The sequence below is a fragment of the Lepidothrix coronata genome, unplaced genomic scaffold (assembly GCF_001604755.1).
Source record: "Lepidothrix coronata isolate B3197 unplaced genomic scaffold, Lepidothrix_coronata-1.0 Scaffold211, whole genome shotgun sequence".
Taxonomy (NCBI): Eukaryota; Metazoa; Chordata; class Aves; order Passeriformes; family Pipridae; genus Lepidothrix; species Lepidothrix coronata.
The window spans coordinates 3,510-17,424 of NW_016690391.1; the positions used below are offsets into that span (position 1 = coordinate 3,510).

Below are 13,915 nucleotides of genomic sequence, written 5' to 3' on the forward strand. Positions count from 1 at the left end.
AGTCACACCTTCTCAGTCGTGCCTTCCCTTCCCTCTCCCATGGCTGTCCATCCCACTTTCCATGGGACAATTCCTCCTGGAAGTTTATTCTAACACATGGAATGGAACTTGTCTGTTGCCAACTGACCCAATTGTTGTTGATGGGGGCGTTTTTCATCTTCCTGGAGAGGAAGATCTTGAAACTTTGGGAAGAAGTTGAAGCTCTTCTGCAAAGAGGAGGATGATATTTTTAAGGAAAACAAGCCAGAAGTGCAGAGCTCTCTCCCTACATTCCTTTATCATCACTCTTTGTGTCTCCTGACGAGGTTACACCATTCTTTGGGAACAGTTTCCTTGAGCTTGAAGATCAGTTACACACTGTCTGGCCAACAGCTCTGGAAAAAGTGGATTTAAACAAATGTTTTCATGTTGTCTTCTTTCCCATCAGGAAGTTCTTTCTGGGGTTGTGGTCATCACAAGCAAGGACACAGTCCAGCACCAGGGAATCTCCTTAACCATGGAGGGGTCAGTAAATCTGCAGCTCAGTGCCAAAAGTGTGGGGGTGTTTGAGGCTTTCTACAACTCTGTCAAGGTAAGACCTGCACAGCTTGACGTTTTCAGCACAAAAACTCTGTCTCTCTTCCCAGAGGAAATCTTTCCTTAATGGCTCTCAGGTGGTCAAAGGATTTCATGGCATGGAAATGAGGGAAAGCAGGGAAATGGAAATGAAGGAAAGCTCAGCATTAGCTGGAGATCCCAGAATCACAGGATGGTTTGGGTTGGGAACCTTAAAGATCAGCCAGTGCCACCCCCTGCCATGGGCAGGGACACCTTCCACCAGCCCAGGTTGCTCCAAGCCCCATCCAACCTGGCCTTGGACACTTCCAGGGATCCAGAGGCAGCCACAGCTTCTCTGGGAAACCTGGGCCAGGGCCTCACCACCCTCACAGAATTTCTTCCCAATATCCCATCTATCCCTGCCCTCTGGCATTGAAAGTCATTCCCCCTTGTCCTGTCCCTCCATCCCTTGTTCCCAGTCCCTCTCCAGCTCTCCTGGAGCCCCTTTAGGCCCTGCAAGGGGCTCTCAGGTCTCCCTGGAGCCTTCTCTTCTCCAGGTGAACCCCCCCAGCTCTCCCAGCCTGGCTCCAGAGCAGAGGTGCTCCAGCCCTTGGATCAACTTAGTGGGCTCCTCTGGGCTTGTTCCAACAGCTCCACATCTTTCTCATGTTGGGGAAAATAATAATAAAATTCCAGAGGGAAAAGAAGTGGCACCTCCAAGCAAAACTCCACTTTCCAGAGTGCTGGAGATGCTGCTGTGGAGCTCCCTGGATATCTCTGGTCATTAGTGTGATGCAGCCATAAAACAGATCACAAATGGTTGTCCTGAGGAAAGTATTAATATTTCTTTTCATTGTAAAGAAATATCCCAGCACTGTGTGTTGTGAAAGGTACCTGAGATTCTGGAAAACCAGGAAGTCTGTTAGAGTTTAGTGGATGTTGTTGGTTCTCTGTTTCAACCTAAACTTCCCTACTGTTTCTCTTTGCAGCCTATTCAGATTATTAACAGCACTATTGAAATGGTAAAACCAGGGAAGCTTCCCAGTGGCAAGACAGAAATTCCCTTTGAATTCCCACTGCACATGAAGGGGAACAAAGTCCTGTATGAGACATACCATGGTGTGTTTGTGAACATCCAGGTGAGCTTCTCTCCATAAAAATCTGCCCTTTCAGCTGCAGAACCTGTTCTAAAGCATCTCTGAATCCATGGGAATTGAGGATAAAGTTTGGGGGTGGAAGTTTTCACAGTGCAGAGTGTTTTCTCAGTTGGAAGACTGAGCCTTCCACATCATTATCCTGTAAACCTTTAAGGAATGATGGCCCAAAGAAGGTGTTCTGCACCTTGTCACAACTCTGGCATCCTGTATCTGCTCCCTCCTTGTGTTGGAGACAACTGTGTCCATCCCCTTCCTGCAGAACAGCTGCACCCACTGTGGGTTTGTTCAAAATAAATGTGTAATCTCACCATGAAAACTCAAACCAAGCTCATGGCAGCTTCCAGACCAGGGATTGTTTGCTTTCCCATGAGGAACAACATTCCCTGCCCAGATCTGTGTGGGATTTGTGCTGTTGACAGAATCTTGTGGAACCACCACAAGTTTGAGATTGGACCTTTTTTGGTTAAAAATTGTCATACCATAAGTGGGTTGGTTGGTTTAGGGGTTTTTTGGGTGGTTGTTTTGCTTTTATTTTTGAGGGAAAGCCTTTCCTCACCCGTCTCTTGAGGGTAAATATTGTGTTAGACAGTTAATTCTTTTATTACAGTGTGGAATTAAAAAACCAACCTAACTACACCACCCCCCATCAGCCTGTCAGAAGTAACTAAAAGAAAAAAAAAATCCCTTGTTTTTTTGTCTTTTTTTTTTTTAAGGACTTCCCATCTACTTTTTCAGGTTTTGGAACATTTGTTGTTTGTGGTGGGTCTGTCAGAAATGGTGCAGAACTGGTTCAGTTGCTTCCCATATCCCAAATAACTTGCTGTGATCAGCAGCAGTTGGTTTAAGGTGCTCTTTAAATGGGGAATATTTGGTTTGTTCTGTCATTCCCTCTCTCCTCTGTGTAGCTTCTCTTGACAAGCTGGGGGATAAAATGCAATTTAAAAAATTAATAATTCAGATTTCAGCCAAACTTTTGAGTCCTGCTCTCCTGAAGAGGAAAATGTAACACTGAGGTGCTGGTTAAGAGACACTTCCTAAACCTCTGTCCAAGGCCTGGGCAGTTCAATTAAGCCTCTCTTTTTTGACTTAGGGATTAGTTGTGGGTTCAAGTCTCTGTTCTCATGCAGAGACCTTTTAATTACCCACTGATGAGGAAGCTTGGGGCCATGAAGGAGAGGTGAGGAGGCCAAATCCCTGCTCTGAGGGCACCTCTTTTTGCCAGTTCCTCATCTGGAAAGAAGGAATTCAAACCAAACCACAACAAAACCCCCATCCCAACAAATTCCCTGTCCTGTAAGGACACTCAGAGGCTTTGTTAGAGATGCTGAAGTGTGGGATTACTGGGATAACTATTTTCAGCTGGCTGGTTTATGGCTCCCATTTTTAGGGGAGGAATTTGGCAGCAAATTGACCTCATTGCCTGATTTCACTGCAAACTTTAAGCTCAGCTGAGTGGTTAAAGACAGTTCCCCATTAAATACCCACAGAACTGTTACCACTTAAGCTCAACCCTTGCAAGAAATTTAAAATTAGGAGGGCTGTGAATACATTGTGTCAATAATCCCTTATCCAGAGGAGAGGGGGGGAAAAGCAATTCCATAATCACCCTGAGCTGGAGGTAACAGCAGCAACATTCTGCACAGAGGCAACAAAAAGGATGAAAAGTTGAAAGAGGGAGAATAAATCTGAACTGGAGAGAGAGTAAATCTGAATTAATTAATTCCCTGTGTCATCCCATTCCCACCAGTACACCCTGAGGTGTGACATGAGACGGTCTCTGCTGGCAAAGGACCTGACTAAGACCTGTGAATTCATTGTCCACTCCCTGGTAAGTGAGATTTGGGTTTTTTTTTCCTCCACTTTAAGTGAAGTTTAGAAGGCTAGAAAACCAAGTAAACCCATGGAATTTGTAGTAGTGACACATGGGATTGTAGAAGTGTAAAATCAGGGAATATCCTGAGTTAGGAAGGACACACAAGGATCATCAAATCCAGCTCTTGGCTCTGCACAGGAGAGCACTGTCCAAAATATCTGAGGGAAGGAAGCAAACCCCAAAACAAACCCACCCCAAAGAGCTGAGCTGGCAGTTCTGGTGAGAACAACCCATTTCTTTTGATTTTAAAGGAAATAGGACACAGAGGATTTGGATTTTAAGATGGTTTTACACTGCCCTGAGTTTATTCTCTTATTCATGCTCTCAGTTCAGGAACAATGGGGGGGTTGGATAAATATGATGTCATTCTTCTGAACACTGTTTCAAATTATCTCAGGAGTTCTCAGCCAAAGGTTTGAGGCCCCCACAGTGCCTGTCCTAGAAATGGGGGTTTGGTGGGGAAGAGAAAAACTCCTGATTTCTGTTCTTCAGAGGAGTAGTTATGATTTAGAGCCCTGACTCCCAGGATCAAGGCTGGAAGAGACCTTCAGGAACATCCAGTCCCACCAGAATCACCCCTAATCCATGACCCCAAGGACCACATCCTAAAACACTTCCAGAATCAGCCACTCCACCACCTCCCTGGGACATTTATTCCAAGGCCTGACCACTCTGTGGTCCCTAATTGTCCCTAATACCTAATCCTTGTAGGATGAGGTCTGACTGTCTCCCAGGAAATGTTTTGCTGGTTGTTTGAAGTTCCTGTATCAGATTTGGGTCTGGTTGATGTTGATTTGTGCCTGTCCAGAGCAGGTCAGGACAGTACAGACCTAATTAAACACCTCTTGTTCCACATAAAACTCGCTGGAACATCCTGTTTGTATCATTCCTTTGAACTCCAGCAGGACAGTGAATATAAGAATCTTTTGTTTTACTTATGACCAGTGGTGGAAATATGTTATTTTAGCTCTGTAATGCCTTTCTAAAAGATTTAGTTTGGTGTCATAAACAAGTTTATGGTAAGATTTCATTATTTCCTAAAATACATTATGCTACATTTTATTGGTCCATTATTACATTATAAGTGAGCCACACTTGTCAAAACAGTGAAAAATTACATATCCTGCAGTTTTCCTGGTTTTATTTCTTGTTCCCACTACAGCACTTCTGAGATCACAAGTCAGTAAATCATGAATCTCTCAGTCAGGGGGAATTAATGAGGTTTTACTGAACATATAATTCTCACTGTCAGTGCTCAATGCACCATTTCCCTTAAGCTTCTCCTCTGCCAGAATTTGTCATTTTGGGCAAACACAGCCAATCTTTTGCTAATCTCTTCCATCTTGCAGCTGGGCAGCAGCAGCTATTTGGAATTCTTAAGGAGTGAGGGCAGATCCTAACCAAGAATTCCAGTCCAGCCCATTGGTGGGGGATAAGGAGAGGGGGGGAGAGTTTATACAACTCATTGGCCCTGCCCAAATTTAATAATGAAAGGAAACATTTCCAGGGACGTGTAAAATGAAATTATTTATACATTAAAAAACGTGGAATTCAATTTTTTTTTCCCTCTAACACACTGTATGGGATGAACACACTGATAGGGAGTGTATTCCTGCTTTAGATAGGGAGTGTATTCCTGCTTTTCCAGCTGGTTTGGAGCAGCCAAGTGTTGTGGGTTTTAATCTTCTCTGGATGTTTTGTGGATCAGAGCTCCCAGTTTAACTCTGTCCTTCCTTGCAGTCACAGAAGGGGAAGCTGCTGCCCAGCCCGGTGGACTTCACAATCACTCCTGAAACTCTGCAAAATGTTAAAGAGGTAAAAGGATTTGCTGTTCTTTTATTTTAAGTGTAACGTTTGTGTGATTCTGAGTGAGACCAGGGGAATGATTAAATGCTGCCCTGCAGACAATCAGCTCTTTTTACCCCCTTCTTTCTCACTTTTCTAAGCAATAAAGTGATTCTGCCTCATCTTTCACGTCATGGTGACCAATTCGAGGTGGAATTTTGTTCAGTAATCACTGGATATTTGTATCCTTTTCCTGAATGAAAGGAGGCAGTGGAGCCAAGGAAAGCATTTTATACCATGGATAGCCAAAAGCCCTTAAAAATCTGTATTTTGGTCCTTGGTTGTGCCATTTTTTTACATCCTTGCGTGGCTTTGGGAAGCCTGAAGGAGGGCAGGATTAGGTAGGATATTGGGAAGAAATTCTTGACTGTGAGGGTGGGGAGGGGCTGGGATAGAATTCCCAGAGAAGCTGTGGCTGCCCCTGGATCCCTGGAAGTGCCCAAGGCCAGGTTGGACGGGGCTTGGAACAACCTGGAATAGTGGAAGGTGTCCCTGCCCATGGCAGGGGGTGGCACTGGATGGGCTTTAAGGTCTCTCCCAACCCAAACCATTCTGGGATTCTGTTCCTGCCAGTCTCCCTCCTTCACCACGAGGTTCCAACTCCTGGATGAATTGTAATGGCCAAGTGCTGTCAGTTCATCCCAGGAAAAGTCCATCCCTTGGGCGGATGGAATGGGCAGGAAGGATGTATGGCAAGGGAGAGGATTGTGGAGATGCCCTAATGCAGATGGGTAAGGATACAGATTGAAAAAGTTATTGAAGCTCATTTCTGAACTCCTGAGTTCTTAACCTTGGAACTTTGGTCCATTTCCTTCACATTTGGATAATTCTCTGTAGGGTGGGTTTTTTCCTTAGTCTGCTCTTCCAGCGGTGTCTCTTCCTTAAGAGTTGGCCTGGGTGATGCTCGTGGGTCCCTTCCAGCTCACAATATCCTTGTGATTCCATCTTTTCCAGAGAGCCTCCCTCCCCAAATTCCTGATCAGAGGGCACCTCAACTCCACCAACTGTGTGATCACCCAGCCCCTGACGGGGGAGCTGGTGGTGGAAAGCGCCGAGGCCGCCGTGAAGAGCATCGAGCTGCAGCTGGTCAGAGTGGAGACCTGTGGTGAGTGTCCCTGTCCATGGAAAACGTGGGGAACAGCCCACAGGAATTACCTGTGCTTGTTCACCTTCAATTTGGAATATTGTGACAAGCCAGAGAGCATTAAAAAGACCTTCAAAACCACGGTTTGCCCTTCGGGTGGAATTTAATTAATTCCAGTTCATTTAAGTAGCTCCGTGATCCTTACCTTGCAGCTCAAAAGTTTTTCCCCCAATCCCAGTGTCTCTTTGCTGCTTTCTCTCACCTCTTCCCCTTTCCCTGCTCTCCCTGTGCCTCTCTGCTCCTTGCCCAGGCTGTGCTGAAGGTTATGCCCGGGATGCCACGGAGATCCAGAACATCCAGATCGCCGACGGCGACGTCTGCAGGGGCCTCCCCATCCCCATCTACATGGTGTTCCCCAGGCTCTTCACCTGCCCCACCCTGGAAACAACCAACTTCAAAGTTGGTGAGTCTGTGGCACTTGATGCTCTGGAGGCATTTTTTTTTTTTTTTTCCATCAGGGATGAGTTTCTAGTTTTCCTTCAGCTTCCGGCAGGTAACGGGATAAATCCGGTGCTGCAGGAAGGACCAGGGACATCCTGGTCCTGGAAACACATCCCGGTGTTTCCCTGGAGAGGCTTCCTGAAGAGGATGTCACAGATGGAGAAAATACAGCCCAAACATTTCCAATAGAAACCCCTGAGCAACCATTAAACTACTTCTGACTAACAGAATTCCATGATAAATGGACAGGAGAAACAGTGGAATGCAGGTCATTTTTTTTCCCTGCTAAGAGTTGCACGTAATTAAACACTTGAATAATAATCCAAGAATAAAATTCCCTCTTTTCCTCAGCAGTGAGAACCCCCTCTTTCCATTTCCTCTCTGTTTTGTTTCCCACTCTCCTCCTGGAAGCCCTGGAAGCAGGAAGGTTGGTCTGGGTGTGACTTTGCTTGTCTTGACCTACACCACCTGCTCCTCCCCTGCTGATTGTGGCCAAAATCCACCATTTTTCTTAAGAAAATGAGGATTTTTTCCTCACTTGCTCAAACAATTACTGCAAGAATCACTTGGCTAGTTTGTATTTCTTCCCTCCACCCTGTTGGAATCTTGGTACAGAATCTGTGTGCAGTGATTTTCCCCAAAATAATATTCTTACTTATTTTTTTGCCATTTTTAGCCCTTGAATAGCAATTTAAATTGTTAGTGTGGGAGCTACTTTTATTTATAAGAAGTATCTTAATATAGTTACAAAGACTCTAAAAAAAGGGCAGTTATTTTCAGTTTATTTTGATTTCTGCTTCCCTTCATTTATTAGCTCTGCCTGGCTTTGTCTTGTCTCCATTTGGGATTGATTGTTGATCTGATATTGGATTTTGGCTTTGAATGACACCATATAGTATCTAAAGAGTAGATTTTCTTCTGGAATTTTTATTCCATACTTGGCAGATTTGTTGTATTCCAGTTTCATTTCCCGAGGCTGTTAAATGCTGGCAACAGGGCAGGAATCTCCCTTGGGATTCTCCCACTTCCCTGCTTCTAAACACCATGTTTAGGTGTCTTTCCCAAAACATTTTGCTCCTTGACGTGTGAACTCTGTTGTCCAAAAGACTTTTGTGTCACAGTTTTATCACTGACAACTGAATCCAGAGGAATCCCAAAGATTAGAATGAGGCAGGAATTCTCTAGGAAGGGTCCAAGGTGTGGGATCAGGTTCTGCCTGGGGGGCAGTGCCGTGTGTGAGAGCAGGAGCTCCTTCCTGCCCTTTATCCTGCTGGCAGGATCCAGTTTTCCATGGAATTCTCCCTTTTCCCCTTCTCCCAGAGTTTGAGGTGAACATCGTGGTCCTCCTGCACGACGACCATCTCATCACTGAGAACTTCCCACTGAAGCTCTGCAGGATGTAAAGACCCAGGGAAGGACTTCCTGGAAAAGGCCCAAATTCTTCAGAGGAGAAGTGAAACTTTATCCATGCCTGATTCCAGCTGGAGCCACCTCACTCCCTGTGGGTCCTTTTGTGCTCTCAGTTCTCTGGTCATCTTTCCCAGAGAGCCCACCTGGACTTCCCAATCCAGGCAGCCTTGGCAGGGATCCTTCTGCCTTCAACAACCACGTTATCCCCACTTTTCCTCAGGCAAATCCTGAAGGAATGGCTTTGCAGCTTTCTACAACTGGTGTGTAAGTACGTAGGAAGTTTCTCTCCTTATTTAATTCCATCATATTTGTTCCAAAACCCTTTGAAGACCCCTTAAACCTGTTGAATCCTGTTATATCCGTACTGGGAGGGCATGGGAATTGTGATATAATGATAAATAGGGTCTTTGAAGGGATAAAAAATGGTGCTACAACACTGGGAGGTGCTGCTGTGGGATCAGTGTGAAAGAAGTGAAGTAACACCCAGGAAATTTTGGTCAAATTGGGAACAGGAGTCTGTGTTGGAGGAATAAATTCACCTGTTTGTAACTGTGCAGCTTAAAGGAACTTTATAGGCAAGAAAGAACCTTCCCCACACAAACAGGTTGTGGATTTTGGGGTTGTTTTAATGGAACAGCCACGAGTTGATTTTAATTGTGAATTTTTCCCTGAATCTTCCCTGTGGGATAGAGGCAGGCTCAGGTATAAAGTATTATGGGAATTGGAAGTGTAAAAGTGAGCTCCTGAAAAGGCAGAATTAAGAAAAGTGCCCCAAAGTCATTTCCTTTGGCTTTTTCCAGCAGCTTTGCCAAGCAGGACAGTGTCATTCCAGGGGTGGCCCTGGTGTTTTAGGGAGTAACAGCTGGAATTTTTATTTCAGTCGCTTATGGGGGGGGGAAAAAGTGCTATTTAATAAAACTTCACACTTTTCCCTAAGACCAGGGGATGGTACAGGGTGATTTTTGGGAAGTGGAAGCCACTCTTTGTAGTCCCCAGAGCAGCTCTTCCAACTCCTGTTGTCCCAAGGGATGTGGAAAGAGCAGCCCCAGCACCTGGATTAGGGAGGCTGCAACCCCCCAAAAATACTGGAAGGTGAAAAGGAGGCAAGTGCTGGAATTCCTCAGGCTCCAAGGTGCTTCAGCTCCATGGAATTATTTACTCACCCATAACTCAGACTTAGCAGAAATATTACACACACCCCAACCCTGCATGAGCTGCAGCAGTAATTTTAATTTCTTATTCAAGTGCCAATTCATACACTGATTAATCACAGAGTAGTTTAAAACTTCAGCTGGAGGATATTTATCACTGGGGGGAACAAGTGATCCCTAGAATTAGCTAATGAGCTCATAATCCAGTGAATGCTGCCTGGATTCAGACAACAGCCACAGTTGATTTTCAGTTTGAGATTTTCAGTCTCTACTCCTCATTTTTTGGCTCTTGGAGGCAAATGTGACAGTGCTGAAGGTGCTCTGGCAAGCTCAGACTCTGAAGGCAGTGGGAAAACCATTCTTGGAGCTGTTTAAATTCTGCCCCTCACTGGTGACCAGTTCCTGCACAAAATACAGATGTTGCTTCAGCCAAAATAAAAATCCTGTCATTCCCATTTGAACAGATCAGCTCTTCAACAGTGGGGGGGAATTCAAACCCTATTTTGAGGGTTTGAATTAAAGAATCCATTAAAGAATGGATCCACTGTACTCCAGCTCCATTCACATGAACACTTTAAAATTCTTGCTTCAATAAATTACTAAAAGTCAGTATTTAAACAGTTTGAATTTATGCAGAGGGAGGAGGTGCAGGGATGAACTGCACTCCAAAGGGCCTGACTGGAATCCTGCAGTTCAACTGGAATTGTTGATGCCAGAGGAAGGGAATATCTTGGCTCTTCCAGTTCTGCATTTGGGTCTCCTGCTTGTTTGATATTGGAATTTAAGTTTCAGTGTGGAATAAACCTGAGGGAAAGCTCCCTCTTCACGGGAATTATGCTCTGGCCTTTCAGATAAAATAGATTCGCTACTTTTCAATTAAATAAAAAAAAATAAAAATCAAACAAAGGCCAGTTTTGTGTGCTGCCAGCCCTGAACCACATCAGCTTCCCACGTTCAGGCAGCATCCAGGAAAAGTGCTGGATCTTGGAGTCTGGGCCTTAATGCCAAGTGTTAAATCCCAACTCAGCCTGAGCTCTGTCACCACTGCCAATAAAACCAGGGGTCTGGTGCTGTCCCTCAGCTCTGGGGTTACTCTGCAGCCACTTTGCATCTGATCATGATGATTATGATGATGATTATTACTATAAAGTGTTGAAATAAAGCCAGGACTAGGTGCACTTGTTCCATGCAGGAAGCTCAGGGAAGTCTTCAGGAAGGAGGGCGTGGACACGGCAGATGGGGCAGGTGCTGGAATGTTCCTTGAGCCACGTTCTGATGCACTGCAAGGGCAGGGAGAGAGGGAGGAGGCAAAGGCTGGGGTTAGAAAAATGTTCTCCAGTTCTAATCCATTTATTCTGCAAGAAGAAATCAGCAGTAAAGAAATAAGCCAAAGGGGGAAAGTCACCAACAGGAACACGGAGTTATTCTAACATAATCCTGACTTTTTTTACTCCCATGAAGTCCCACTATCAGGTGGCAAATGTAGGGATAGCCCAGTCCATAACTGCTGCAAACAATCCAGATTTAATCTCTGAAGGCTCACTTTAAATTCACTCTGATGAATTATCACTGTACTTTAAAAAAGCCCTAAAGCTTCCTGACACAGTAAAACCGGCTCTTAGGGCGAGTCTGGGGTACAAAGGCTGCAAAAAAGCAAATTGTGCCCAGTTGTTTAAGCACTGAGGGGTAAATGGAGAGTTCAGAAAACAAGACCAGAACTTACTTCTCTGTGAAAATGATGCCCACACTCCAGTTCACACGAGTCTCTGCTCAGCTCATCGTGACAGATCGTGCAGGGATCCTCGCCGGAGGCCTGCACATGGAATGCTCAGTTATTGGAAAGCCAGCAGCAATTAATCAGCAAATTCCACTAAGTCAATTAGTTTACTAACTTTAACCAGGTCTATTTAAGCTTTTGTACACAAAATAAACGAGCCAGTTATTTTTTTTCCCCAGCAATTCTCCTGATTGTTTCGTTTCTTGGACGGAGCACATGGCAACGACCTCACTGGAACAGAGGAGAACTTACTGCACTGTCCTGCTTTTTCCATTTAGCTTTAGGTATTGCTCCAACATTCCCCCAGGGCTGGAGGTTTGGGTTTTTATTTGAGGTGGTTTTAGGTGCAGGTCCTGCTCTGGAGGGACTGGGGGCATTTCCTTCTGCAGCCGCTTCCCGACTCCGTGTTCCGGTCGGGGCTGGTGGAGCAGAGACTCTCCCTGCTGAAGTTGGTGCCTGAACAAAGAAAGGAATTTGGAGTGAGTTTGTATTTAGAGCTGGATGGCAAAGGGCACTTTGTGTAGTTTGGGGCTGTGCTGCTCCGTTCCCTCTGCCAGAAGATTCCCAGGAAGAGGCAGCGGCTCCGCCCCCTCATACCTGGCTCTGCTGGTCCAGGATCAGCTCCGTCACTCGGTTCAGAACCTCATCTGAGCTCAGACCTGACAGGGTGTTCCCATTTCTTCTCTGGACCTCTCTTATAAAACCAGTGAAATAGGAGCTGCAGGGACAGGAAAAACAAGGATCAATGACTGGTAACACGACACTGGAGGCTCCATGTTTGATTCCCACCAGAAGAGCCTTAAAAACACCAACTTCTCCCACAAACTGGAGCAGATGCCTGTTCCAGGAACTCTCAGTAACCAGGATCTGCCTTTATTGTAAAAAAACCCTAAACAATAATCAGAATCACAGAGTGGTTGGGTTGGAAGGGATCATCCTTAAAGATAATCCCATTCCAACCCCCTGCCATGGGCAGGGACACCTTCCACTAGCCCAGGTTGCTCCAACCTGGCCTTGGACACTTCCAGGGATCCAGGGGCAGCCACAGCTTCTCTGGGAATTCTATCCCAGCCCCTCAGCACCCTCACAGGGAACAATTCCTTCCCAATATCCCATCTAACCCTACTATCTGTCAGTTTGAACCATTCCCCCTTGTCCTGTCACTCCAGGCCCTTGGAAACAGAACAAAACCAGTCCCTGTTGTACTTTATCCCTGGCTGTGCAGAACTTATCACACCCATTAAAACATTCCACTCATTCCAACCAATACCTGCTGTAGTTTGGGAATATGCTCTGGAGCTGTGCAATAATATTTCCCAGTGCTTTTGGAAGCTTTTTGTTGTTTGGAAGTGCAGGAGGCCTTGGTTGCAGAGCTGAGGCATCCTGGTGGTTCTGGGTTGGCTGAGTGGCACTTCCAGAAATCCCTGACGGGTGAGGTGACGGGAGTTTATTGGAATATGATCCCTCTGGAGGTTGGGGATGTGTTGTCACGGATCCACCACTTGCAGAAGAAGCCTCAGCAGTGGCATGTGCTGCCTTAGCTCCAGCCTGGGTTTGGAGGGATGGTTGTGTTGGACCTTGACCTTCAGGACTGGAAAATGCAGGAAGTGAACTGGGATGTGCAGATGCCAAGGAATAGGTGACAATGGCTGGATCACTGACCAAAGGTCTGGCTGGGATTGTCTAGGAAACAAAACACATTTCACAGGAAAAACAGTGACTAAACCAACTTTGAGTTGAACTCTGGAGCATTTGCAGCTTGAATTATGACACATTTTGTGGTGCCAAGGACCTGGAAGGTCTCAATTTATCTTAAGAACTCCTTAAGATCAGTGCAGTTGTTTGACCTCAGGACTATTTTCTTTCAGCTTTCTCTTCTAAAAGGTTATTCTGGTCTTACTGCAGAAAAAAAACAGATTCCAAAGGCAGAACAAGAGGCTCAAAAGTTGCTCTTTCCCAACCTGGAAATTGGTGGTGATTAAGTTATGCACATACTCTGTGACAATAAGTAGAAAGGAGATACCTAAAAATAAGTGAGGAAGGAAAAGTATGTAGGAAAAAAGGAGTGGAACAATTACTTATACAAGTCCAGAGAAAGTGTAGTAATAATCTCAAATTTACAGTATCAGAACAGAGCCTTGAATCTAAATTATACCTAGAACAAACAAGAGAAAAAAATCTAAATTATACCCAGAACAAACAAGAGAAAAAATCTAAATTATACCCAGAACAAACAAGAGAAAAACCCATGATTTTCTGCAGAGAGAAAATATATGTAAAATATAAAAAGGACCATCACAAGGTTAAGAAGAAACTGCCATGATTTGAGCAAAGCATTTGTGGAACTGTTGGCCCATGAGAAAATGTCTGGGAGCAGCATTTCCCTGGGCTGTGCTCATTCCAGAGGCACTTCCATAAGTGGTTGGACTCCAGACCTGGCTGGAAGTTGAGTTTGGTGTTTGTTATCACTCACATGTGTTGGTGTAACAATTTCCTCAGGAGGAATTTCTCCCTGGAAAGGGTGGTCAGGCCTTGGCAGGGGCTGCCCAGGGAGGTTTGGAGTCTCCAGCCCTGGAGGTG

General features: G+C 45.2%; 2 protein-coding genes across 2 annotated transcripts in view; one reads left to right on the top strand and one right to left on the bottom strand.

The window, feature by feature from the left end:
- Positions 1-382: 382 nt before the first annotated feature.
- DSCR3 (DSCR3 arrestin fold containing) lies at positions 383-10,440 on the top strand. Its single transcript, XM_017833103.1, has 7 exons — positions 383-571; positions 1,527-1,676; positions 3,442-3,522; positions 5,308-5,382; positions 6,367-6,517; positions 6,807-6,959; positions 8,318-10,440. Exons 1-7 carry the CDS (start codon positions 398-400, stop codon positions 8,398-8,400), a joined length of 867 nt encoding a protein of 288 aa, XP_017688592.1. The 5' UTR covers positions 383-397; the 3' UTR covers positions 8,401-10,440.
- TTC3 (tetratricopeptide repeat domain 3) overlaps positions 9,618-13,915 on the bottom strand; it is a 50,490-nt gene continuing 46,192 nt past the window's right edge. Inside the window, exons 41-45 of the mRNA XM_017833096.1 lie at positions 12,606-13,018; positions 11,933-12,053; positions 11,588-11,791; positions 11,282-11,371; positions 9,618-10,838 (exon numbers count right to left, since the gene is read on the bottom strand). Of these exons, the coding sequence (XP_017688585.1) occupies positions 10,728-10,838; positions 11,282-11,371; positions 11,588-11,791; positions 11,933-12,053; positions 12,606-13,018 (939 nt within the window). The 3' untranslated portion in view covers positions 9,618-10,727. The remainder of the gene's footprint in view (positions 10,839-11,281; positions 11,372-11,587; positions 11,792-11,932; positions 12,054-12,605; positions 13,019-13,915) is intronic.